This window comes from Anomaloglossus baeobatrachus, chromosome 10 (assembly GCF_048569485.1).
Source record: "Anomaloglossus baeobatrachus isolate aAnoBae1 chromosome 10, aAnoBae1.hap1, whole genome shotgun sequence".
NCBI lineage: Eukaryota > Metazoa > Chordata > Amphibia > Anura > Aromobatidae > Anomaloglossus > Anomaloglossus baeobatrachus.
This window is the reverse complement of record NC_134362.1, coordinates 74,918,084-74,942,159: the sequence shown is the minus strand read 5'-3', so window position 1 is coordinate 74,942,159 and position 24,076 is coordinate 74,918,084. Positions and strand designations below refer to the sequence as shown.

The window sequence follows — 24,076 nt, the reverse complement described above, 5'->3', positions numbered from 1 at the left end:
ATGGAAAAATGGCCCTTGAGACAGCAAGTCTGGTCGGTCTGGTAGTGCCCACGGTTGACCCACCGTGAGATGCCACAGATCCGGGTACCACGACCTCCTTGGCCAGTCTGGGGCGACGAGGAGGGCGCGGCGGCAGTCGGACCTGATCTTGCGTAACACTCTGGGCAGCAGTGCCAGAGGGGGAAAGACATAAGGCAGTTGAAACTGCGACCAATCCTGAACTAAGGCGTCTGCCGCCAGAGCTCTGTGATCTTGAGACCGTGCCATGAATGCCGGGACCTTGTTGTTGTGCCGGGACGCCATTAGGTCGACGTCCGGCTTCCCCCAGCGGCAACAGATCTCTTGAAACACGTCCGGGTGAAGAGACCATTCCCCTGCGTCCATGCCCTGGCGACTGAGAAAGTCCGCTTCCCAGTTTTCCACGCCCGGGATGTGAACTGCGGAGATGGTGGAGGCTGTGGCTTCCACCCACAGCAGAATCCGCCGAACTTCCTGGAAGGCTTGCCGACTGCGCGTGCCGCCCTGGCGGTTGATGTATGCCACCACCGTGGCGTTGTCCGACTGAATTCGGATCTGCCTGCCTTCCAGCCACGGCTGGAACGCCTTCAGGGCTAGATACACTGCCCTTATCTCCAGAACATTGATCTGAAGGGAGGACTCTGGCTGAGTCCAGGTACCCTGAGCCCTGTGGTGGAGGAAGACCGCTCCCCACCCTGACAGACTCGCGTCCGTCGTGACCACAGCCCAGGATGGGGGCAGGAAGGATTTCCCCTTCGACAAAGAAGTGGGAAGAAGCCACCACTGAAGGGATGCCTTGGCTGCCCGAGAAAGGGAGACGTTCCTGTCGAGGGACGTCGATTTCCTGTCCCATTTGCGGAGAATGTCCCATTGAAGAGGACGCAGATGAAACTGTGCAAATGGAACTGACTCCATTGCTGCCACCATCTTCCCTAGGAAGTGCATGAGACGTCTCAAGGGGTGCGACTGGGCTCGGAGGAGAGATCGCACCCCTGTCTGTAGTGATCGTTGTTTGTCCAGCGGAAGTTTCACTATCGCTGGAAGAGTGTGAAACTCCATCCCGAGATATGTCAGCGATTGTGTCGGTGCCAGTTTTGACTTTGGGAAATTGATGATCCACCCGAACCTCTGGAGTGTCTCCAGAGCAATGTTCAGGCTGTGTTGGCATGCCACCCGAGAGGGGGCCTTGACAAGAAGATCGTCCAAGTAAGGGATCACTGAGTGTCCCTGAGAGTGTAGGGCTGCAACCACTGTTGCCATGACCTTAGTGAAGACCCGTGGGGCTGTTGCCAGGCCGAAAGGCAATGCCACGAACTGAAGGTGTTCGTCCCCGATGGCGAAACGCAGGAAGCGCTGATGCTCTGGTGCAATCGGCACGTGGAGATAAGCATCCTTGATGTCGATTGAGGCTAGGAAGTCTCCTTGGGACATCGAGGCGATGACGGAGCGGAGAGATTCCATCCGGAATCGTCTGGTTTTCACGTGTTTGTTGAGCAGTTTGAGGTCCAGGACGGGACGGAAAGATCCGTCCTTTTTTGGTACGACAAACAAGTTGGAGTAAAAACCGTGACCCCATTGCTGAAGGGGAACGGGGATAACTACGCCTTCTGCCTTCAGAGAGTTCACCGCCTGAAGAAGAGCATCGGCTCGCTCGGGGGGCGGAGATGTTCTGAAGAAACGAATCGGAGGACAGGAATTGAACTCTATCCTGTAACCGTGAGACAGAATGTCTCTCACCCATCGGTCTTGGACATGTGGGAACCAGGCGTCGCAAAAGCGGGAGAGCCTGCCACCGACCGAGGATGCGGTTTGGGGAGTCCGCAAGTCATGAGGAGGCCGCTTTGGGAGCGGTTCCTCCGGCGGTCTTTTTAGGACGTGCCTTAGACCGCCATGAATCAGAGTTCCTCTGATCCTTTTGAGGCCTGTTGGACGAGGAGAATTGAGACCTGCCTGAGGGCCGAAAGGACCGAAACCTCGATTGTACCTTCCGTTGTTGAGGTCTGTTAGGTTTGGACTGGGGTAAGGACGAGTCCTTTCCCTTGGATTGTTTAATGATTTCATCCAATTGCTCGCCAAACAGGCGGTCGCCAGAAAACGGCAAACCGGTTAAAAACTTCTTGGAAGCAGAGTCTGCCTTCCATTCACGTAGCCACATGGCCCTGCGGACTGCCACTGAATTGGCGGATGCTACCGCTGTACGGCTCGCAGAGTCTAGTACCGCATTCATGGCGTAGGACGCAAACGCAGACGCCTGAGAGGTTAATGACACAACTTGCGGAGTCGCGGCTCGTGTGAGTGCAATAATCTCAGACTGACAAGCTGAGATAGCTTGTAGTGCCCATACGGCAGCGAATGCCGGAGCAAAGGACGCGCCGATAGCCTCATAGATGGATTTCATCAGGAGCTCTATCTGCCTGTCAGTGGCATCCTTGACGGATGCACCATCTGCCACTGCAACTATGGATCTGGCCGCCAGTCTAGAGACTGGAGGATCCACCTTGGGACACTGGGCCCAACCCTTGACTACGTCAGGGGGGAAGGGATAACGTGTGTCATGAAGTCGCTTAGTAAAGCGCTTATCCGGAAAGAAGGGAATTTTGTTACTTACCGTAAATTCCTTTTCTTCTAGCTCCTATTGGGAGACCCAGACGATTGGGTGTATAGCACTGCCCTCCGGAGGCCACACAAAGCATTACACTAAAAAGTGTAAGGCCCCTCCCCTTCTGGCTATACACCCCCAGTGGGATCACTGGCTCACCAGTTTTAGTGCAAAAGCAAGAAGGAGGAAAGCCAATAACTGGTTTAAACAAATTCACTCCGAAGTAACATCGGAGAACTGAAAACCATTCAACATGAACAACATGTGTACCCGAAAAACCACCAAAAATCCCGAAGGACAACAGGGCGGGTGCTGGGTCTCCCAATAGGAGCTAGAAGAAAAGGAATTTACGGTAAGTAACAAAATTCCCTTCTTCTTCGGCGCTCCATTGGGAGACCCAGACGATTGGGACGTCCAAAAGCTGTCCCTGGGTGGGTAAAGAAATACCTCATGTTAGAGCTGCAAAGACAGCCCTCCCCTACGGGGAGGCAACTGCCGCCTGCAGGACTCTTCTACCTAGGCTGGCGTCCGCCGAAGCATAGGTATGCACCTGATAATGTTTGGTGAAAGTGTGCAGACTCGACCAGGTAGCTGCCTGGCACACCTGTTGAGCCGTAGCCTGGTGTCGTAATGCCCAGGACGCACCCACGGCTCTGGTAGAATGGGCCTTCAGCCCTGATGGAACCAGAAGCCCAGCAGAACGGTAGGGTTCAAGAATTGGTTCCTTGATCCATCGAGCCAGGGTGGCTTTGGAAGCCTGCGACCCTTTGCGCTGACCAGCGACAAGTATAAAGAGTGCATCCGAGCGGCGCAGGGGCGCCGTGCGGGAAAAGTAGATTCTGAGCGCTCTCATCAGATCCAACAAATGCAAATCCAATTCATATCGATGAACTGGATGAGGACAAAAGGAAGGTAAGGAGATATCCTGACTGAGATGAAAGGGGGATACCACCTTAGGGAGAAAACCCGGAATCAGGCGCAGCACTACCTTGTCTTGGTGAAAAACCAGAAAAGGGGCTTTGGATGACCGCGCTGCTAGCTCGGACACTCTCTGAAGAGACGTGACCGTTACCAAAAAAGGCCACTTTCTGTGACAGTCGAGAAAGTGAAAAAACATCCCTCAGAGGCTCAAAGGGCGGCTCCTGGAGAGCAAGTAGTACCCTGTGCAGATCCCATGGGTCTAACGGCCTCTTGTACGGAGGGACAATGTTACCAACCCCCTGCAGGAACGTGCGTACCTGAGGAAGTCGTACTATGCGCTTCTGAAAGAATACAGACAGCGCTGGGACTCGTCCGTTAAGAGGGCCGAGCGACAAACCTTTTCCCAAACCAAATTGTAGGAAGGAAGGAAAAGTAGGCAATGCAAATGTCCAGGGAGACACTCCCTGAGCAGAGCGCTAAGATAAGAATATCTTCCACGTCTTGTGGCAGATCTTGGGAGACGCCAGCTTCCTAGCCCGTCTCATGGTGGCAATGACGTCTTGAGATAATCCTGAAGACGCTAGGATCTCGGACTCGATGGCCACACAGTCAGGATCAGGGCCGTAGAATTCAGTGGAAAAAAACGGCCCTTGGGACAGTAAGTCTGGCCGGTCTGAGAGTGCCCACGGTTGGCCGACCGTGAGATGCCACAGATCCGGGAACCACGACCTCCTCGGCCAGTCTGGGACGACGAGGATGGCGCGGCGGCAAGCGGAGCTGAGCTTGCGTAGCACTCTGGGCAACAGTGCCAGAGGTAGAACACATAGGGTAGCTGGAACTGCGACCAATCCTGAAATAGGGCGCCTGCCGCCAGAGCACTTTGCTCGTGAGACCGCGCCATGAAAATCGGGACCTTGTTGTTGTGCCGAGACGCCATTAGGTCGACGTCCGGCATCCCCCAGCGGCTACAGATTTCCTGACACCATTCTGGGTGCAGAGGCCATTCCCCTGCGTCCATACCCAGGCGACTGAGGAAGTCTGCTCCCCAATTTCCTACTCCCGGGATGTGAACTGCGGATATGGTGGATGCTCTGTCCCCCACCCACATCAGAATCCGCCGGATTGCCTGGTAGGCTTGGCGATGCGTGTTCCGCCTTGGTGGGCGATGTCTGCCACCGCTGTGGAATTGTCCGACTGAATTCGGATCTGTTTCCCTTCCAGCCACTGCTGGAAGGCTTGCAGGGCAAGATACACTTCCCAGATTTCCAGAACATTGATCTGAAGGATGGACTCCTCTGAAGAGAGTCCTGGACCGTCTGAGAAGGGAAACGTTCCTATCTAGGGACGTCGACTCCCCAACCCAGTGGCAAAGCATGCCCCATTGAAGTGGACGCAGATGAAACTGCGCGAAAGTGACTGCCTCTGCATGAGGCGTCTTAAGGGGTGTGACTGGCCTTGAAGGAGAGACTGCACCCCCGTCTGTAGTGAACGCTGCTTGTCCAGCGGAAGCTTCACTATCGCTGAGGGAGTGTGAAACTCCATGCCCAGATATGTCAGCGATTGGGTCGGTGCCCGATGTAACCTTGAAAAGTTGATGATCCACCCGAAACTCTGGAGAGTCTCCAGCGCCACGTTCAGGCTGTGTCGGCATGCCTCTTGAGAGGGTGCCTTGACAAGTGGATCGTCTCAGTAAGGATCACAGAGTGACCCTGAGAGTGCAGGACTGCTCCCACTGCTGCCCTCAACTTGGTGAAAACCCGTAGGGCTGTCGCCAGACCGAAGGGCAGGGCTACGCACTGAAGATGCTCGTCTTCAATAACGAAAACGTAGCAAACGCTGGTGCTCTGGAGCAATCGGCACGTGGAGATAAGCATCCTGATGTCTATCGATGCTAGGAAAGCTCCTTGCGACATTGAGGCAATGACGGAGCGGAGGTTACATCCGGAACCGCCTGGCCTTCACGTGCTTGGTGAGCAGTTTTAGGTCCAGAACGGAACGGAAAGAGCCACCCCTTTTTTGGCACCCCAATCAGAATGGAGGAAAAAACCGTGTCTTGTTCCTGAAGAGGAACAGGGATTACCACTTCTTCTGCCTGCAGAAGAGCATCGGCTCGGTGGGGGGAGGAGTGGAAGTTCTGAAGAATCGAGTCGGAGGACGAGAACAGAGCTCTATCCTGTACACGTGAGACAAAATGTCTCTCACCCACCGGCCTGTGACCTGTGGCAGCTAAATGTCGCCAAGCGGGAGATTCTGCCACCAACCGCGGATGCGGAGAGAGAGAGAGCTGAAAGTCATGAGGAGACCGCCTTGGTAGCGGTTCCTCCTGCTGCCTTCCTTGGGCGTGATTGAGCCCGGCCGGAAACTGAGCCCCTCTGAGCCTTTTGAGTCCTTTTGGACGAGGACAATTGGGACCTGCCCCAGCCTGGGAAGGACCAACCTCGACTGTCCCTCCAGGACAGCATTAATAGGGTAAGTCGCAATGCAGACATTGCGAGGTTAAGGACACCACCTGCGGCACAGATGTACATGTGCTCAAGACCAGCTGCGCAAGCCCAGCTGAAATAGGATAGAGTGCCCATACGGCTGCGAATGCCGGAGCAACCGACACGCTGATAGCTTCACAGACAGATTTCAACCAGAGGTCCATCTGTCTGTCAATGGCATCTTTAAGTGAAGTCCCATCTCCACTGCAACTATGGATCTAGCCGCAAGCCTGGAGATTGGGGGATCCACCTTTGGACCCTGGGTCTAACGCTTTACCACGTCAGGGGAAAAGGATAACGAGTATCCTTAAAACGTTTGGAGAAAACGCTTATCTGGTAAGCGTGGTGTTTCTGAACTGCTTCTCTGAAGTCAGCGTGGCCAGAAAAATACGCAATATACGCATGAGTACTGAAAAAGGATTTCTCCTGCTGTGAAGCTGACTCCTCCAATGGGGGAGCTGAGGGAGAAATATCCAACATTCCATTGATGGACGCTATAAGATCATTCACTATGGCGTCACCATCCGGTGTATCCGGATTGAGAGCGGTGTCAGGACCAAAGCCCTGATCAGCTACGTCTGCCTCATCATACAGAGAGTCCTTGCTGGGACCTTGACCAGTGATGAAGCCGAGTGCCGCACCCAGCGAGCTAGCTTAGGCTGTCTGGGACTGCCGTCCGTGTCAGAGCCTTCACCCTGGAATGCCTGGGACCCCCCCGGAGCACTGATTACGTTCCAAATGAGGGTGGTCAGGGGGCATTAATCAAGATTGTCCATGGCCTGTCTGGACTGCAAAGTCTCTATCCCATGACAATCTATCAGCCGAAACTGCAACTCCTTCCCTGTCCCTGGACAGGGTAGAGACCCCGGCTGACCCAGTGCTACAGGGGAGCTTGCACACAATGGGGGTCATGCCGGTGGAACAGCATCACATGCAGGAAAAAACAGCATAGGAAGCACTGTTGCTTTTTTGCTGCTGTATTCAAGCCAAGTATGCAAAGTATGGCATACAAGCATAAACACTTCAGCACATGCAATACAAGCAGCATAGAAAACCTGTGCCTTGGCACCCTTGCTTTTTTGCTGCTGTTGTCCAGCCATCTAGGAGAATATAGCCCAGAGTAGCGACCGTACAGTGCAATGTATAGCATACAAGCATAAGTACAAATGAACACTTCAACACCTGCAATACAAGCAGCCTATACAGCCTGTGCCTTGGCACCCATGCTTTTTGCTGCTGTTGTCCAGACCTCTAGGAGAATATAGCCCAGAGTAGCGACCGTACAGTGCAATGTATAGCATACAAGCATAAGTACAAATGAACACTTCAGCACATGCAATACAAGCAGCCTAGAAAGCCTGTGCCTTAGCACCCTTGCTTTTTGCTGCTGTTATCTCGCCATCTAGGAGGGCATATAGCCAAAGATAGCGACGTACAGTGCAGTGTATTAAAAAAGGATTTCTCCTGCTGTGCATACAAGCATAAAATACAAATGGACACTTCGGTATTTAGTGGGGTCAGCACTTCAGGTGCTGCTTACCGCCCGCCTATAACGCGGGTGTGTGGTCGCCAGAGCCCTGTGTTGGTTGCCCAGAGCATGTCTCCGTTCCCCAGCTCGGACTGCGTGCAGGAATGGCTGCCGGCGTCCTTCTCCAGCTCGTGTGACGAGGGGCGGGCCGTGGGCGTGCCCCAGCCAAGAGCGGGAAACTGGCGTCCCACTGTGTCCAGTGAAGGGGGCTGGAGAATGCAAAGCAGACTCCAGCCCTCGGCGCTGACTGTCTGTACAGCGTCCCGCCTCTCCCCTGACTGGCAGGGCTGGAGGCGGGAACGAAACGAAAACTAGGCCGCAAAGCCGGGGACTCGAGTAATAAGCGCGGCCGTCCATGTGCACGGCCAGCGCGGAATTCCCCGGCGCACCACAAGTCCCAGCCGCGCCACAATGTAAAAAACACCCAGCAGCGGCCGGCGCGGCAGTTCCCAATACATAAATTCACTCAGCTAAGCTGCAGTGAATAATAGCACGAGCGCACCGCGCTGTTACCCCCGGCGCACTAACACTCCCAGCAATGCTGGTGTGTGTGTGCGCGCTTGCCCGGGGACACAGAGTACCTTAATGTAGCAGGGCCTGTCCCTGACGATACTCAGCTCCATATCCAGCAGGTTCTCTGGGTCTGTGGATGGAGCCCGGTCTCAGTGCCTGGAGACCTGTAAGATCCCACTTCGCCCAGAGCCCTGAGGGGGGATGGGGAAGGAAAACAGCATGTGGGCTCCAGCCTCCGTACCCGCAATGGGTACCTCAACCTTAACAAACACCCGACAAAAGTGGGGTGAGAAGGGAGCATGCTGGGGGCCCCATATGGGCCCACTTTTCTACCAACCGACATAGTCAGCAGCTGCTGCTGACTAAAAACAGTGGAGCTATGCGTGGATGTCTGACCTCCTTCGCACAAAGCAGAAAACTGGTGAGCCAGTGATCCCACTGGGGGTGTATAGCCAGAAGGGGAGGGGCCTTACACTTTTTAGTGTAATGCTTTGTGTGGCCTCCGGAGGGCAGTGCTATACACCCAATCGTCTGGGTCTCCCAATGGAGCGCCGAAGAAAGCTCGGTGCTTCTGGACTGCGTCTTTGAAGTCGGAGTGATCAAGAAACGCACTCCGTGTACGTTTGGGAAACCTAAAATGAAATTTCTCCTGCTGAGAAGCTGACTCCTCAATCGGAAGGGGTGGAGGAGAAAGATCTAACACCTGATTGATTGACGCTATAAGGTCGTTTACTATGGCGTCCCCTTCAGGCGTATCAAGGTTGAGCGCGGCGTCAGGATCAGAGTCCTGATCTGCCGCATCTGCTTCATCCTCCAGAGAGTCCTCATGCTGAGACCCTGAACAGTGTGATGAAGTCGAGGGACGCTCCCAGCGAGCCCGCTTCGTCGGTCTGGGACTGCGGTCCGTGTCGGAGTCCTCCCCGTGGGACCTATGAGTTGACCCAGGAGCTCTCTGCTGCTCCGACCGAGGGGGGCATGGGGGCAATGAATCAACAGTGCCCGGGGCCTGTGTTACAGGTCTGGACTGCAAAGCTTCCAGTATCCTAGCAGACCATCTATCCATAGACTCAGAAAGTTTGTCAGCAAACACTGCAAACTCTGTCCCTGTCACCTGGACAGTGGGGGCCGGAGGTTCCACCTGGGCCGGGGGTCCCACCAGTGGCTGAGACTCCGGCTGAGTGAGTGTCACAGGGGCAGAGCATTGCACACAATGAGGGTAGGTGGAACCTGCAGGAAGCATTGCCGCATATGAGGTACAGGTTGCAAAGTAAGCCTGTGCTTTGGTACCCTTGCTTTTTGCAGACGACATGCTGTTTCTCCTCTTAGAATAATCAGTGAGGGTACATAGCCAAACGCTAACAGTGAGGCCGTACAGAGTAAATGTATACACTATAAGCATAGAAATATACAATTCGGCACCCAGGGGGACCAGCACCTGGTAACAGGTGCGGCTTACCGACCGCTCCCAGCGGTTGTGTGACCACCAGATCCCTGCCTGGGCCTCCCAGAGCTGTGGAGCTCAGTTGTCTCCCCTCTGAAGTTCTCCAGCGTCTTGTAGCAATGGCTGCCGGCGTTCAGAGAGGAGGAGGGGGCCGTGGGCGTGCCTGTAAAAGTGCGGGAATCTGGTGCCCCACGGTGCTCAGTGAGGGGGGAGGAGGATACAAAAGTATGCTCCTGCCCTCAGCGCTGACGTCCAGTGCAGCGTCCCGCCCTTACCCCTGACTGGCAGGCCCGGGGGCGGGAATATGCGGCACTAGGCCGCAAAAGCCAGGGACTAAATTTATAAGCGCGGCCGGCAAACAAGCGCGGCCAGCGCGGTAGTCCCGGCGCACTAACACACCCAGCAGCTGCTGCAGTGTCTATTATCCAGGCGCACTATGCGCCGTCCCCAAGGGGACACAGAGTACCTCAGAGTCGCAGGGCCTTGTCCCTGATGATACCCGGCTCCTGTCCAGCAGATTCCCCCAGGGGCTGCGGAGGGAGCGCGGTCCCAGCGCCTGGTGACCGGTCAGGATCCCACTTCACCCAGAGCCCCTAAGGGATGGGGAAGGAAAACAGCATGTGGCTCCTGCCTATGTACCCACAATGGGTACCTCAACCTTAACAGCACCGCCGACCCGAGTGGGGTGAGAAGGGAGCATGCTGGGGGCCCTGTATGGGCCCACTTTTCTTCCATCCGATATAGTCAGCAGCTGCTGCTGACTAAAATGTGGAGCTTGCGTGGATGTGTGCCTCCTTCCACAAAGCAATAAAACTGAGGAGCCCGTGATGCACGGGGGGGTGTATAGGCAGAGGGGAGGGGTTTACACTTTTAAGTGTAATGCTTTGTGTGACCTCCGGAGGCATAAGCTATACACCCAATTGTCTGGGTCTCCCAATGGAGCGACAAAGAAAGCATTTTTTATTACACACACACACACACACACACACACACACACACAGTGGGTACAGAAAGTACCATCTTGACAAAAAAAAAAAAAAAGCAAAAACAAGAAAAAGGTTTTCAAATTTATTAAACAGGTAAAAAACTAAAATATCCCATGGTCATAAGTATTCAGACCCTTTGCTCAGTAATGAGTAGAAGCACCCTATTGAGCTAGTAGAGTCATGAGTCTTCTTGGGAATGATGCAACAAGTGTTTCACACCTGGATTTGGGGATCCTTGGCCATTCTTCCTTGCAGATCATCTCCAGTTCCGTCAGGTTGGATGGTGAATGTTTGTGGACAGCAATTTTCAGGTGTTTCCAGAGATGCTCAATTGGGTTTAGGTCATGGCTCTGGCTGGGACAGTCAAGAATGGTCACAAGAGTTGTTCTGAAGCCACTTCTTTAACTGTGTTCTTAGGGTCATTGTCTGGTTGGGAGGTGAACCTTCGGCCAAGTCTGAGGTCCAGAGCACTCTGGAAGAGGTTTTCTTCCAGAATCTCTCTGTACTTGGCCGCATTCATTTGTCCTTCAATTGTAACCAGTCGTCCCCTGTCCCTGCAGCTGAAGAACACCCCCATAGCATGATGCTGCCACCACCATGTTTCACATTTGGGATTGTATTGGGCAGGTGATGATCAGTGCCTGGTTTTCTCCACACATACCGCTTAGAATTATCACCAAAAAGTTCTGTCTTATCAGACCAGAATCTTATTTCTCATGGAAAGGAAAAAAAAGATTCAGCTCACCTGCCAGCCAAACTGCTCAAATCCTTAGGGTGCAAGGGTCCGCTGGTAGGTCCACGCCAGCATAGGATAAGCAACAGCAAAATAGAAGGAAAGGATACAGCACAAATTCCTTATTGAACAATAAAGAATAAGAAAAACTTTTAAGTATTAAAAGCAAAAACAAAAAGGAGACCGAAAATTGGAAACATACATTAAAGCATGGGTGCTCTTAACGCTTTTCGGACTTTAAATAAAAACTAAGTCCTTAGTCATAAGTCAGACTTAGTTTGTTTTTATTTTAAGTCCGAAACGTGTTAAGAGCACCCATGCTTTAATGTATGTTTCCAATTTTCGGTCTCCTTTTTGTTTTTAATACTTCAATAAAGAATAAGAAAAACTTTTTTTTATCAATAAGGAATTTGTGCTGCATCCTTTCCTTCCATTTTGCTGTTGCTAATCTTATTTCTCAGTCTGGGAGTCATTCATGTGTTTTTTTGCAAACTATGCAGGTTTTCAAATGTCTTGCACTGAGGAGAGGCTTCAGTCGGGCCACTCTGCCATAAAGAAAGTAAAAAATCCAGCTCAACAATCAGACCCGCTGCTGTGTTGGCATGTCCTGCGCTCGGAGTGGTGCGGCCACCAATAGCAAATTAGAAGAAAAATCCAGAGCTGGACATAAATTTTTAAAAGTCCAGAACGCGTTTCGACGCTCAGGTCTTAATCATGTTCAGACTTGAGCGTCAAAACGCGTTCTGTACGGTTCCTTACGATGTCATCTCACCTGCTGGATTTTAATAATTTTACAAAATAAAAAGATGGAGTTTTAAAAATTTATGTCCAGGGCTGGATTTTTCTACTCTGCCATAAAGGCCAGACTGCTGGAGGGCTGCAGTGACTGACTTTGTAAAACTTTTTCCCATCTCCCATACCTCTCTCACCAAGGCTCTTCTCCCACGATTACTCAGTTTGGCTGGACGCCCAGGTCTAGGAATAGTTCTGGTGGTCCCAAACTTCTGCCATTTAAGGATTATGGAGGCCACTGTGCTCTTAGGAACCTTGAGTACTGCAGAAAATCTTTTGTAACCTTGGCCAGATCTGTGCTTTGCCACAATTCTGTCTGAGCTCCTTGGGCAGTTCCTTTGACCTCATGATTTTCATTTGGTCTGACACGCATTGTGAGGTCTTATATAGACAGGTATGTGCCTTTCCAAATTAAGTCCCATCAGTTTAAACACAGCTTAACTCCTGGGAGTAGACCCATCTCAAGGAGGATCACAATGAAATGGACAGCATGTGACTTAAATATGAGTGTGAGCAAAGGGTCTGAATACTTATGACCATTTGGCATTTCAGTTTTACTTGTTTAATACATTTGCAAAAATTACGAAGTTTTTTTTTTTTTTTGTCAAGATGGGGTGCAGAGTATGTTGAGAGAAAAAAAAAAAAAAAAAACAACTTTTGAATTTACCAAATGGCTGCAATGAAACAAAGTGAAAAATTTAAAGGGGTCCGAGTACTTCCCGTACCCACTGTATATACATACACTGTATTGAATCAGACGCTTCCTGTCTGATTAAAGTACATGTCTCTTCACTAGAGAGCGGATACGGTTCATAATCTAGACAATTAAATAGGAGTTAAGAGAAATTGTTCCTACCCAAGATTCACAGCGACTTCATCCACTATTTCAGCAGAGCTCTGGTCTGTAAGGACAAGACAGTTTATGTAATTAACAGTCTCCAGGTTAGTACACTTACAGCTTATCAGCACAGGGGGCACTTACGGCTCTTATAGCTAGAAGACGATGACATATCTGAAGCCTTCTTCCGTGATACTGATCGGCGGATGGATTTGCGCACAGCTTCCTTGGTCATACTTTCGCGCTTGCTAGCGAGAGAGTACTGATTAGCCAGAGATACTCGGCAGCTGGTCGATTTCCTTCCAACAATACTGCGGCGTACGGACCGGCGGTCAGATTTTGTCCCTGTGGGTGTCGCACTGTAGTTGGACAGTTCCAATGATAGTTCCTTGGCAGCTTGTGAAAGAGGCTGAGCACATTCACGTTTGAGAGCCATTGACCCGATAACGGACGCTTGTGTTTTTGGTGTAGAGCTATCGGCAATCTTTAGTTTGGCTGCAGTGCGACCATTCTTCTCAGGAGTGTCAGGCACTAAAGACTCGGCAGCGACAGCTGGGGGAGCCATTGGAATAGGTGGTGCAGATGAGGTCAGGACCATAGTTTCTATGGCAGGGTTTCTCTCAGCAGAGTCTGACTTTGCCAACTCTGAGAGCTGCAGTTCTGCACTACGACGTTCCTCTGCACTAATCTGCACTGTCAGAACACGGTCATTATGTACATTTGATGAGAGTTCTTCTAGTGGTGTCTCAGCTACAGGCGCGCACATCATGCTGGCTTGTGCCCTGGCTCTTGTCATTCTCTTAGGTTGATTTTCAGTTTCTTCCTGAATAGATCTATCAAGTGGTTTAGTTACGTGTCGAGAAGACATTCTACGTACGGATGCGGTCCAGTTGACGCCACTTCTCCTGGAAATCCTGAAGCATTAAAGTATTAAAAATAAGTAAATAATTCAGCAAATAGATATATCCATGCTATTATGGTGCATGGAGTGAGGAGTGGGGGGGGGGGGGGGTCGTCGTATGATTATGCATTATGTAAATCTGTACCCTGTATTCAGCCATAAGACTGTTACTGACGTTCCTCTTACCTGCGACTACTAGGGTATCTATTTTCGTCTGGCACAATTGACGTCCTCTTCTTCCTACGTCTCTTTTGAGATGGCGTCTTTGGCATTAGCTCTGGTTCAGCAGTAAAATCACTGATGACAGAAATTTCATGCAATTAAAAAAAAACATTGTGCATTTCTTATATAGCGCCATCATACTCCACAGCGCTTTACAGACATCACCTCTGTCCCCATCGGGGCTCAGAATGTAATGTCCCTATCAGTATGTCTTTGGAGTGTGGGAGGAAACCTGAGAACCTGGAAGAAACCCACACAAACATGGTGAGAACATACAAACTCCTCAGTGGCATTTGAGCCCAGGACCCCAGGGCAGAAAAGCAACAGCGCAAACGGCTTGAGCCACACACCTGGCCATTTGTTTTTGCATTTTCAATTACAGGAAAGTGAATAAAGGAGAGAATGTATATCACATGCATAAAATGACACTGGTATAACAAAAAATAATCACCATGTCAGATTTCATTAATTCTAGGAGTTCACACTTTTGCTTAAGTAAATGTGGCAAGTTACATCTATGGCCATGCATGAATAGAAAGAATTAGTCATTAATAGGGATGATCGAATATCACAAAATATTCGGCAATATTCAATGCGCAATGCAAGTCTATGGGAAGCCTGAATAGTTGCTATTCGGCAACTATACGGGTTTCTTATAGACTTACATTGCGCATTGAATATTTGCAAGTACAGTGGAACCTCGCGTAACGAGCAACCCACTTAAGGGGTTAAGAGAAATTCTTGTTAACAACCCATGACGTACTGGGTACGTCATGGATCGTGTGCCGGTAAGCCCCGCCCCCTGCAGGCGGGCAGCGATCCGCGCACATATCAGCTGTTATCAAAAGCTGACATGTGTGCCTGCTAGCCGCGGGTGGAATCGCTTCCACCCGTGGCCATTAACCCCTTACATTTCGCTGCCAAAATCTGGCAGCAATATGTATATGGGCGCCACCATGACAGTCACTTACCCCGCCCCCGCCGGAAGTCTCATGACATGATCACGTGACTTTCGGTGGTTGCCATGGTAGCACAGGGTCATGTGATGACGCCTGTAACTAACATGACTCACTTCCTCTCAATGCCGGAATACAGCCGGCATTGAAAATAAAGCAGCAAATCTGCAGTTCTCAGCTCTGTAGCAGAGATCTGCAGATAGGGCAGAGCGATCGGATTGCTGATCGCTATAGCCCCCTAGGGGGACTAGTAAAATAATGAAGTAAAAAAAAAAAAAAAAGTTTTAAAAAAATTAAAAAAAAAACTAAAAAAAAGTTCAAATCACCCCCCTTTCACCCCATTGAAAATTAAAGGGTTAAAAAAGAAGGGAATTTTGTTTACTTACCGTAAATTCCTTTTCTTCTAGCTCCAATTGGGAGACCCAGACAATTGGGTGTATAGCTATGCCTCCGGAGGCCACACAAAGTATTACACTAAAAGTGTAAAGCCCCTCCCCTTCAGCCTATACACCCCCCGTGCTGCCACGGGCTCATCAGTTTTGGTGCAAAAGCCCGAAGGAGGAAAAAATTATAAACTGGTTTAAAGTAAATTCAATCCGAAGGAATATCGGAGAACTGAAACCATTTAACATGAACAACATGTGTATACAAAAACAGGGGCGGGTGCTGGGTCTCCCAATTGGAGCTAGAAGAAAAGGAATTTACGGTAAGTAAACAAAATTCCCTTCTTCTTTGTCGCTCCTTATTGGGAGACCCAGACAATTGGGACGTCCAAAAGCAGTCCCTGGGTGGGTAAATAATACCTCATAATAGAGCCGTAACGGCTCCGTCCTACAGGTGGGCAACTGCCGCCTGAAGGACTCGCCTACCTAGGCTGGCATCTGCCGAAGCATAGGTATGCACCTGATAGTGCTTCGTGAAAGTGTGCAGGCTCGACCAGGTAGCTGCCTGACACACCTGCTGAGCCGTAGCCTGGTGTCGCAAGGCCCAGGACGCTCCCACGGCCCTGGTAGAATGGGCCTTCAGTCCTGAGGGAACCGGAAGCCCCGAGGAACGGTAAGCTTCGAGAATTGGTTCCTTGATCCACCGAGCCAGGGTTGACTTGGAAGCTTGTGTCCCTTTACGCTGGCCAGCGACAAGGACAAAGAGTGCATCCGAGCGGCGCAGGGGCGCCGTACGAGAAATGTAGAGTCTGAGTGCTCTCACCAGATCTAACAAGTGCAAATCCTTTTCACATTGGTGAACTGGATGAGGACAAAACGAGGGTAAGGAGATGTCCTGATTGAGATGAAAGGACAGAAAAGTGGGCAAGGCAAATGGCCAGGGAGAAAACCCCTGAGCAGAGCACCACGACAGGAATATTTTCCACGTCCTGTGTGGCGGACGTTGGTTTCCTAGCCTGTCTCATAGTGGCAATGACCTCTTGAGATAATCCTGAAGACGCTAGGATCCAGGACTCAATGGCCACACAGTCAGGTTGAGGGCCGCAGAATTCAGATGGAAAAACGGCCCTTGAGACAGCAAATCTGGTCGGTCTGGCAGTGCCCACGGTTGGCCGACCGTGAGATGCCACAGATCCGGGTACCACGACCTCCTCGGCCAGTCTGGAGCGACGAGGATGACGCGGCGGCAGTCGGCCCTTATCTTGCGTAACACTCTGGGCAACAGTGCCAGAGGAGGAAACACATAAGGAAGCCGAAACTGCGACCAATCCTGAACTAAAGCGTCTGCCGCCAGAGCTCTGTGATCTTGAGATCGAGCCATGAATGTTGGGACCTTGTTGTTGTGCCGTGACGCCATTAGGTCGACGTCCGGCATCCCCCAGCGGCAACAGATCTCCTGAAACACGTCCGGATGAAGGGACCATTCCCCTGCGTCCATGCCCTGGCGACTGAGAAAGTCTGCTTCCCAGTTTTCTACGCCCGGGATATGAACTGCGGATATGGTGGATGCTGTGGCTTCCACCCACAGCAGAATCCGCCGGACTTCCTGGAAGGCTTGCCGACTGCGTGTCCCACCTTGGTGGTTGATTTAAGCCACCGCTGTGGAGTTGTCCGACTGAATTCGGATCTGCTTGCCTTCCAGCCACTGCTGGAACGCTTTTAGGGCAAGATACACTGCCCTGATCTCCAGAACATTGATCTGAAGTGAGGACTCTTGCTGAGTCCACGTACCCTGAGCCCTGTGGTGGAGAAAAACTGCTCCCCACCCTGACAGACTCGCGTCCGTCGTGACCACCGCCCAGGATGGGGGTAGGAAGGATTTCCCCTTCGATAATGAGGTGGGAAGAAGCCACCACCGAAGGGAAGCTTTGGTTGCCTGAGAGAGGGAGACGTTCCTGTCTAGGGACGTCGGCATCCTGTCCCGCTTGCGTAGGATGTCCCATTGAAGTGGACGCAGGTGAAACTGCGCGAAAGGGACTGCTTCCATTGCTGCCACCATCTTCCCCAGGAAGTGCATGAGGCGCCTCAAGGGGTGTGACCGACCTTGAAGGAGAGATTGCACCCCTGTCTGTAGTGAACGCTGTTTGTCCAGCGGAAGCTTCACTATCGCTGGAAGAGTATGAAACTCCATGCCACGATATGTCAGCGATTGGACCGGTGTCAGATTTGACTTTGGAAAATTGATGATCCACCCGAAACTCTGGAGAATCTCCAGAGTAACGTTGAGGCTGTGTTGGCATGCCTCTTGAGAGGGTGCCTTGACCAGCAGATCGTCTAAGTAAGGTATCACTGAGTGACCCTGAGAGTGGAGGACCGCAACTACTGTAGCCATGACCTTGGTGAAAACCCTTGGGGCTGTCGCCAGGCCGAACGGCAGTGTCGCGAACTGAAGGTGTTCGTCTCCTATGGCGAAGCGCAAGAAGCGCTGATGCTCTGGAGCAATTGGTACGTGGAGATAAGCATCCTTGATATCGATCGATGCTAGGAAATCTCCTTGGGACATTGAGGCGATGACGGAGCGGAGGGATTCCATCCGGAACCGCCTGGTCCTTACGTGTTTGTTGAGCAGTTTTAGGTCCAAAACAGGACGGAAGGACCCGTCCTTCTTTGGAACGACAAACAGGTTGGAGTAGAAACCGTGACCCTGTTGCTGAAGAGGAACCGGGACCACCACTCCTTCTGCCTTCAGAATGCCAACCGCCTGCAGAAGAGCCTCGGCTCGCTCGGGAGGCGGAGATGTTCTGAAGAATCGAGTCGGAGGACGAGAGCTGAACTCTATCCTGTAACCGTGAGACAAAATGTCTCTCACCCAACGGTCTTTTACTTGTGGCAGCCAGGTGTCGCAAAAGCGGGAGAGCCTGCCACCGACCGAGGATGCGGTGTGAGGAGGCCGTAAGTCATGAGGAAGCCGCCTTAGTAGCGGCACCTCCGGCGGTCTTTTTAGGGCGTGATTTAGACCGCCATGCGTCGGAGTTCCTCTGATCCTTCTGCGGCCTTTTGGACGAGGAGAATTGGGACCTGCCCGCACCCCGAAAGGACCGAAACCTCGACTGTCCCCTCCTCTGTTGGGGTGTTTTTGGTTTGGCCTGGGGTAAGGATGTTTCCTTTCCCTTGGATTGTTTGATGATTTCATCCAATCTCTCACCAAACAAACGGTCGCCAGAAAATGGCAATCCAGTTAAGCACTTTTTGGAAGCCGAATCTGCCTTCCATTCTCGCAGCCACAAGGCCCTGCGTATTGCCACCGAATTGTCGGCTGCAACCGCCGTACGGCTCGCAGAGTCCAGGACAGCATTAATAGCGTAGGACGCAAATGCCGACGTTTGAGAGGTTATGGACGCCACCTGCGGCGCAGACGTACGTGTGAGTGCGTCAATTTGCGCCTGACCAGCTGAGATAGCTTGGAGTGCCCATACGGCTGCGAATGCTGGCGCAAAAGACGCGCCGATAGCTATATAGATGGATTTCAACCAGAGCTCCATCTGTCTGTCAGTGGCATCCTTGAGTGAAGCTCCATCTTCCACTGCAACTATGGATCTAGCCGCAAGTCTAGAGATTGGAGGATCCACCTTGGGACACTGAGTCCAGCCCTTGACCACGTCAGGGGGGAAAGGGTAACGTGTATCCTTAAGGCGCTTGGAAAACCGCTTATCTGGACAAGCTCGGTGTTTCTGGACTGCCTCTCTGAAGTCAGAGTGGTCCAGAAACATACTCTTTGTACGCTTGGGAAACCTGAAACGGAATTTCTCCTGCTGAGAGGCTGACTCCTCCACTTGAGGAGCTGAGGGAGAAATATCCAACATTTCATTGATGGACGCAATAAGATCATTCACTATGGCATCCCCATCAGGAGTATCAAGGTTGAGAGCGGCTTCAGGATCAGAATCCTGATCAGCTACCTCCGCTTCATCATACAGAGAGTCCTCTCGCTGAGACCCTGAACATTGTGATGATGTCGAGGGGATATCATAGCGAGCTCGCTTAATCGGTCTGGGACTGCGTTCCATGTCAGAGACCTCACCCTGGGATCCATGAGACACCCCGGGAGGACATTGCTGTTCCAACTGAGGGGGACCAGGGGGCAATGATTCCACAGTGCCCCTGGCTTGAGATGCCGGCCTGGACTGCAAGGCTTCTAATATCTTAGCCATAGTCTCAGAAAGTCTTTCAGTAAAAACTGCAAACTCCGTCCCTGTCACCTGGACAGTGTTAACAGGTGGTTCTCCCTGGGCCACCCTTAGCAGAGGCTCCGGCTGAGTAAGTGCCACAGGGGCCGAGCATTGCACACAATGAGGGTCAGTGGAACCTGCCGGCAGTATAGCCGTACATGCTGCACAGGCAGCATAGTAAGTCTGTGCTTTGGCACCCTTGCTATTTGTGGACGACATGCTGTTGTCTCCTCTGAGCAATACAGGAGGGTATATAGACAAAAATCAACAGTGCACCATACAGTGTAAAGTATAGTCTATAATCATATAATCTATAAGTACACTTCTGCACTAGTGGGGCCAGCACCACAGGTGCTGCTTACCACCTGCGCAAAGCGGTTGTGTGGGCACCAGAAATCCTGCCTGGGTCTCCCTGAGCTTGTCTCTCCTCTCCAGCGTTAGCAGAGCTGAGAGGAATGGCTGCCGGCGTCCTGAGGAGAGGAGGGAGCCGTGGGCGTGACCCAGAAAAGTGCGGGAACTGGTGCCCCACTGTGCAGAGTGAGGGGGGTGGAGTATGCAAAGCATGCTCCAGCCCTCAGTGCTGCCGTCCTGTACAGCGTCCCGCCCTTCCCCTGATTGGCAAGGCTGGGGGCGGGAAGAAAACGAGACTAGGCCGCAAAAGCCGGGGACTCGAGTTATAAGCGCGGCCGCCGTATAAGCGCGGAAGTCCCCGGCGCACTAACAGTCCCAGCCGCGCCGCAGTGATAACCATAGCAGCGGCGGTCAGCGCGGCAGTCCCCCTACACGAACACACTCAGCGACGCTGAAGTGTGTAATGGCACAAACGCAGTCAGCGCTGCTGTCCCCGGTGCACTAGCACACCCAGCAATGCTGGAGTGTTGCTGTGCGCGGTCCCCACGGGGACACAGAGTACCTCAAAGTAGCAGGGCCATGTCCCTGAACGATACTCGGCACCTATCCAGCATGGTCCTCAGGAGCTGTGGATGGAGCACGGTCTCCTGTGCCTGGAGACCGAAAGGATCCCACTTCACCCAGAGCCCTAATTGAGGGATGGGGAAGGAAAGCAGCATGTGGGCTCCAGCCTCCGTACCCGCAATGGATACCTCAACCTTAACAACACCGCCGACAAGAGTGGGGTGAGAAGGGAGCATGCTGGGGGCCCTGTTATGGGCCCTCTTTTCTTCCATCCGACATAGTCAGCAGCTGCTGCTGACTAAGCTGTGGAGCTATGCGTGCATGTCTGACCTCCTTCGCACAAAGCATAAAAACTGATGAGCCCGTGGCAGCACGGGGGGTGTATAGGCTGAAGGGGAGGGGCTTTACACTTTTAGTGTAATACTTTGTGTGGCCTCCGGAGGCATAGCTATACACCCAATTGTCTGGGTCTCCCAATAAGGAGCGACAAAGAAATACAAAATACACACATTTGGTATCGCCACGTTCAGAAATGCCCGATCAAAATATAAAATCAATGAATGTGATCCGTAAACAGTGTAGCGGCAAAAAAATTCCAAACGCCAAAGAAGGGAATTTTGTTTACTTACCGTAAATTCCTTTTCTTCTAGCTCCTATTGGGAGACCCAGACAATTGGGTGTATAGCTTCTGCCTCCGGAGGCCACACAAAGTATTACACTTTAAAAAGTGTAACCCCTCCCCTCTGCCTATACACCCTCCCGTGGACCACGGGCTCCTCAGTTTTGGTGCAAAAGCAGGAAGGAGAAAACTTATAAATTGGTCTAGGGTAAATTCAATCCGAAGGCTGTTCGGAGAACTAAAGACCATGAACCAAAAGAACAATTCAACATGAACAACATGTGTACACAAAAGAACAACCAGCCCGAAGGGCACAGGGGCGGGTGCTGGGTCTCCCAATAGGAGCTAGAAGAAAAGGAATTTACGGTAAGTAAACAAAATTCCCTTCTTTGTCGCTCCATTGGGAGACCCAGACAATTGGGACGTCCAAGAGCAGTCCCTGGGTGGGTAAAAGAATACCTCAATAAAAAGAGCCGAAAAACGGCCCCCTCTTACAGGTGGGCAACCGCCGCCTGAAGAACTCGCCTACCTAGACTGGCGTCTGCCGAAGCATAGGTATGCACTTGATAGTGTTTCGTGAAAGTGTGCAGACTAGACCACGTAGCTGCCTGACATACCTGCTGAGCCGTAGCCCGGTGCCGCAATGCCCAGGACGCACCCACGGCTCTGGTAGAATGGGCTTTCAGCCCTGAAGGAAGCGGAAGCCCAGAAGAACGGTAGGCTTCGAGAATCGGTTCCTTGATCCACCGAGCAAAGGTTGACTTGGAAGCCTGCGAGCCCTTACGCTGGCCAGCGACAAGGACAAAGAGCGCATCTGAACGACGCAGGGGCGCCGTGCGAGACACGTAGAGCCGGAGTGCTCTCACAAGATCCAAAGAGTGCAAATCCTTTTCACACTGGTGAATTGGATTAGGGCAAAATGAAGGCAAGGAGATATCCTTATTGAGATGAAAAGGGGATACCACCTTAGGGAGAAATTCCGGGACCGGACGCAGAACCACCTTATCCTGGTGAAACACCAGGAAGGGGGCTTTGCAAGACAGCGCTGCTAGCTCAGACACTCTCCGAAGTGATGTGACTGCCACTAGGAAGGCCACCTTCTGCGAAAGACGTGATAGAGAGACATCCCGCAGCGGCTCGAAAGGTGGTTTCTGAAGAGCCGTTAGAACCCTGTTAAGATCCCAGGGTTCCAGGGGACGCTTGTAAGGTGGGACTATGTGGCAAACTCCCTGCAGGAACGTGCGGACCTGCGGAAGCCTGGCTAGACGCTTTTGAAAAAACACGGAGAGCGCCGATACTTGGCCCTTGAGAGAGCCGAGTGACAAACTCTTGTCCATTCCAGATTGAAGGAATGAAAGAAAAGTGGGTAAGGCAAACGGCCATGGAGGAAAACCGTTAGCACACCAGGATGAAGGGAATTTTGTTTACTTACCGTAAATTCCTTTTCTTCTAGCTCCAATTGGGAGACCCAGACCATTGGGTGTATAGGCTATGCCTCCGGAGGCCGCACAAAGTATTACACTAAAAGTGTAAAGCCCCTCCCCTTCTGCCTATACACCCCCCGTGCTCCCACGGGCTCCTCAGTTTTGGTGCAAAAGCAAGAAGGAGGAAAAAATTATAAACTGGTTTTAAGTAAATTCAATCCGAAGGAATATCGGAGAACTGAAACCATTCAACATGAACAACATGTGTACACAAAAAAACAGGGGCGGGTGCTGGGTCTCCCAATTGGAGCTAGAAGAAAAGGAATTTACGGTAAGTAAACAAAATTCCCTTCTTTGTCGCTCCATTGGGAGACCCAGACCATTGGGACGTCCAAAAGCAGTCCCTGGGTGGGTAAAATAATACCTCGTAATAGAGCCGTAAAACGGCCCCTTCCTACAGGTAGGCAACCGCCGCCTGAAGGACTCGTCTACCTAGGCTGGCATCCGCCGAAGCATAGGTATGCACCTGATAGTGTTTCGTGAAAGTGTGCAGGCTCGACCAGGTAGCCGCCTGACACACCTGCTGAGCCGTAGCCTGGTGCCTTAAAGCCCAGGACGCACCCACGGCTCTGGTAGAATGGGCCTTCAGCCCTGAGGGAACCGGAAGCCCAGCAGAACGGTAAGCTTCGAGAATTGGTTCCTTGATCCACCGAGCCAGGGTTGATTTGGAAGCCTGTGACCCTTTACGCTGGCCAGCGACAAGGACAAAGAGTGCATCCGAGCGGCGCAAGGGCGCCGTACGAGAAATGTAGAGTCTGAGTGCTCTCACCAGATCTAACAAGTGCAAATCCTTTTCACATTGGTGAACTGGATGAGGACAAAAAGAAGGTAAGGAGATATCCTGATTGAGATGAAAGGGGGATACCACCTTAGAGAGGAATTCCGGAACCGGACGTAGAACCACCTTGTCCTGGTGAAACGCCAGGAAAGGGGCTTTGCATGACAGCGCTGCTAGCTCAGACACTCTCCGAAGAGAAGTGACTGCAACTAGGAAAACCACTTTCTGCGAAAGGCGTGAGAGAGAAATATCTCTCATTGGCTCGAATGGTGGTTTCTGAAGAACCCTCAACACCCTGTTCAGATCCCAGGGTTCTAAAGGCAGCTTGTAAGGAGGAACAATGTGACAAACCCCCCTGCAGGAACGTGCGTACCTGTGGAAGCCTGGCAAGGCGCTTCTGGAAAAACACAGAGAGCGCTGAGACTTGTCCCTTAAGGGAGCCGAGCGACAAACCCTTTCCCAGTCCAGATTGAAGGAAGGACAGAAAAGTGGGCAAGGCAAAAGGCCAGGGAGAAAAACCCTGAGCAGAGCACCACGACAGGAAAATTTTCCACGTCCTGTGGTAGATCTTGGCGGACGTTGGTTTCCTAGCCTGTCTCATAGTGGCAATGACGTCTTGAGATAACCCTGAAGACGCTAGGATCCAGGACTCAATGGCCACACAGTCAGGTTGAGGGCCGCAGAATTCAGATGGAAAAACGGCCCTTGGGATAGCAAGTCCGGTCGGTCTGGTAGTG

At 51.8% G+C, this 24,076-nt stretch overlaps 1 protein-coding gene across 2 annotated transcripts in view; it reads right to left on the bottom strand.

The window, feature by feature from the left end:
* Window positions 1-24,076, bottom strand: part of LOC142254241 (inner centromere protein A-like) — a 129,272-nt gene that overhangs the window by 57,029 nt on the left and 48,167 nt on the right. For both annotated transcript variants that reach the window (XM_075325243.1, XM_075325242.1), the window contains exons 3-5: window positions 13,940-14,050; window positions 12,997-13,766; window positions 12,871-12,916 (exon numbers count right to left, since the gene is read on the bottom strand). In XM_075325243.1, the coding sequence (XP_075181358.1) occupies window positions 12,871-12,916; window positions 12,997-13,766; window positions 13,940-14,050 (927 nt within the window). The remainder of the gene's footprint in view (window positions 1-12,870; window positions 12,917-12,996; window positions 13,767-13,939; window positions 14,051-24,076) is intronic.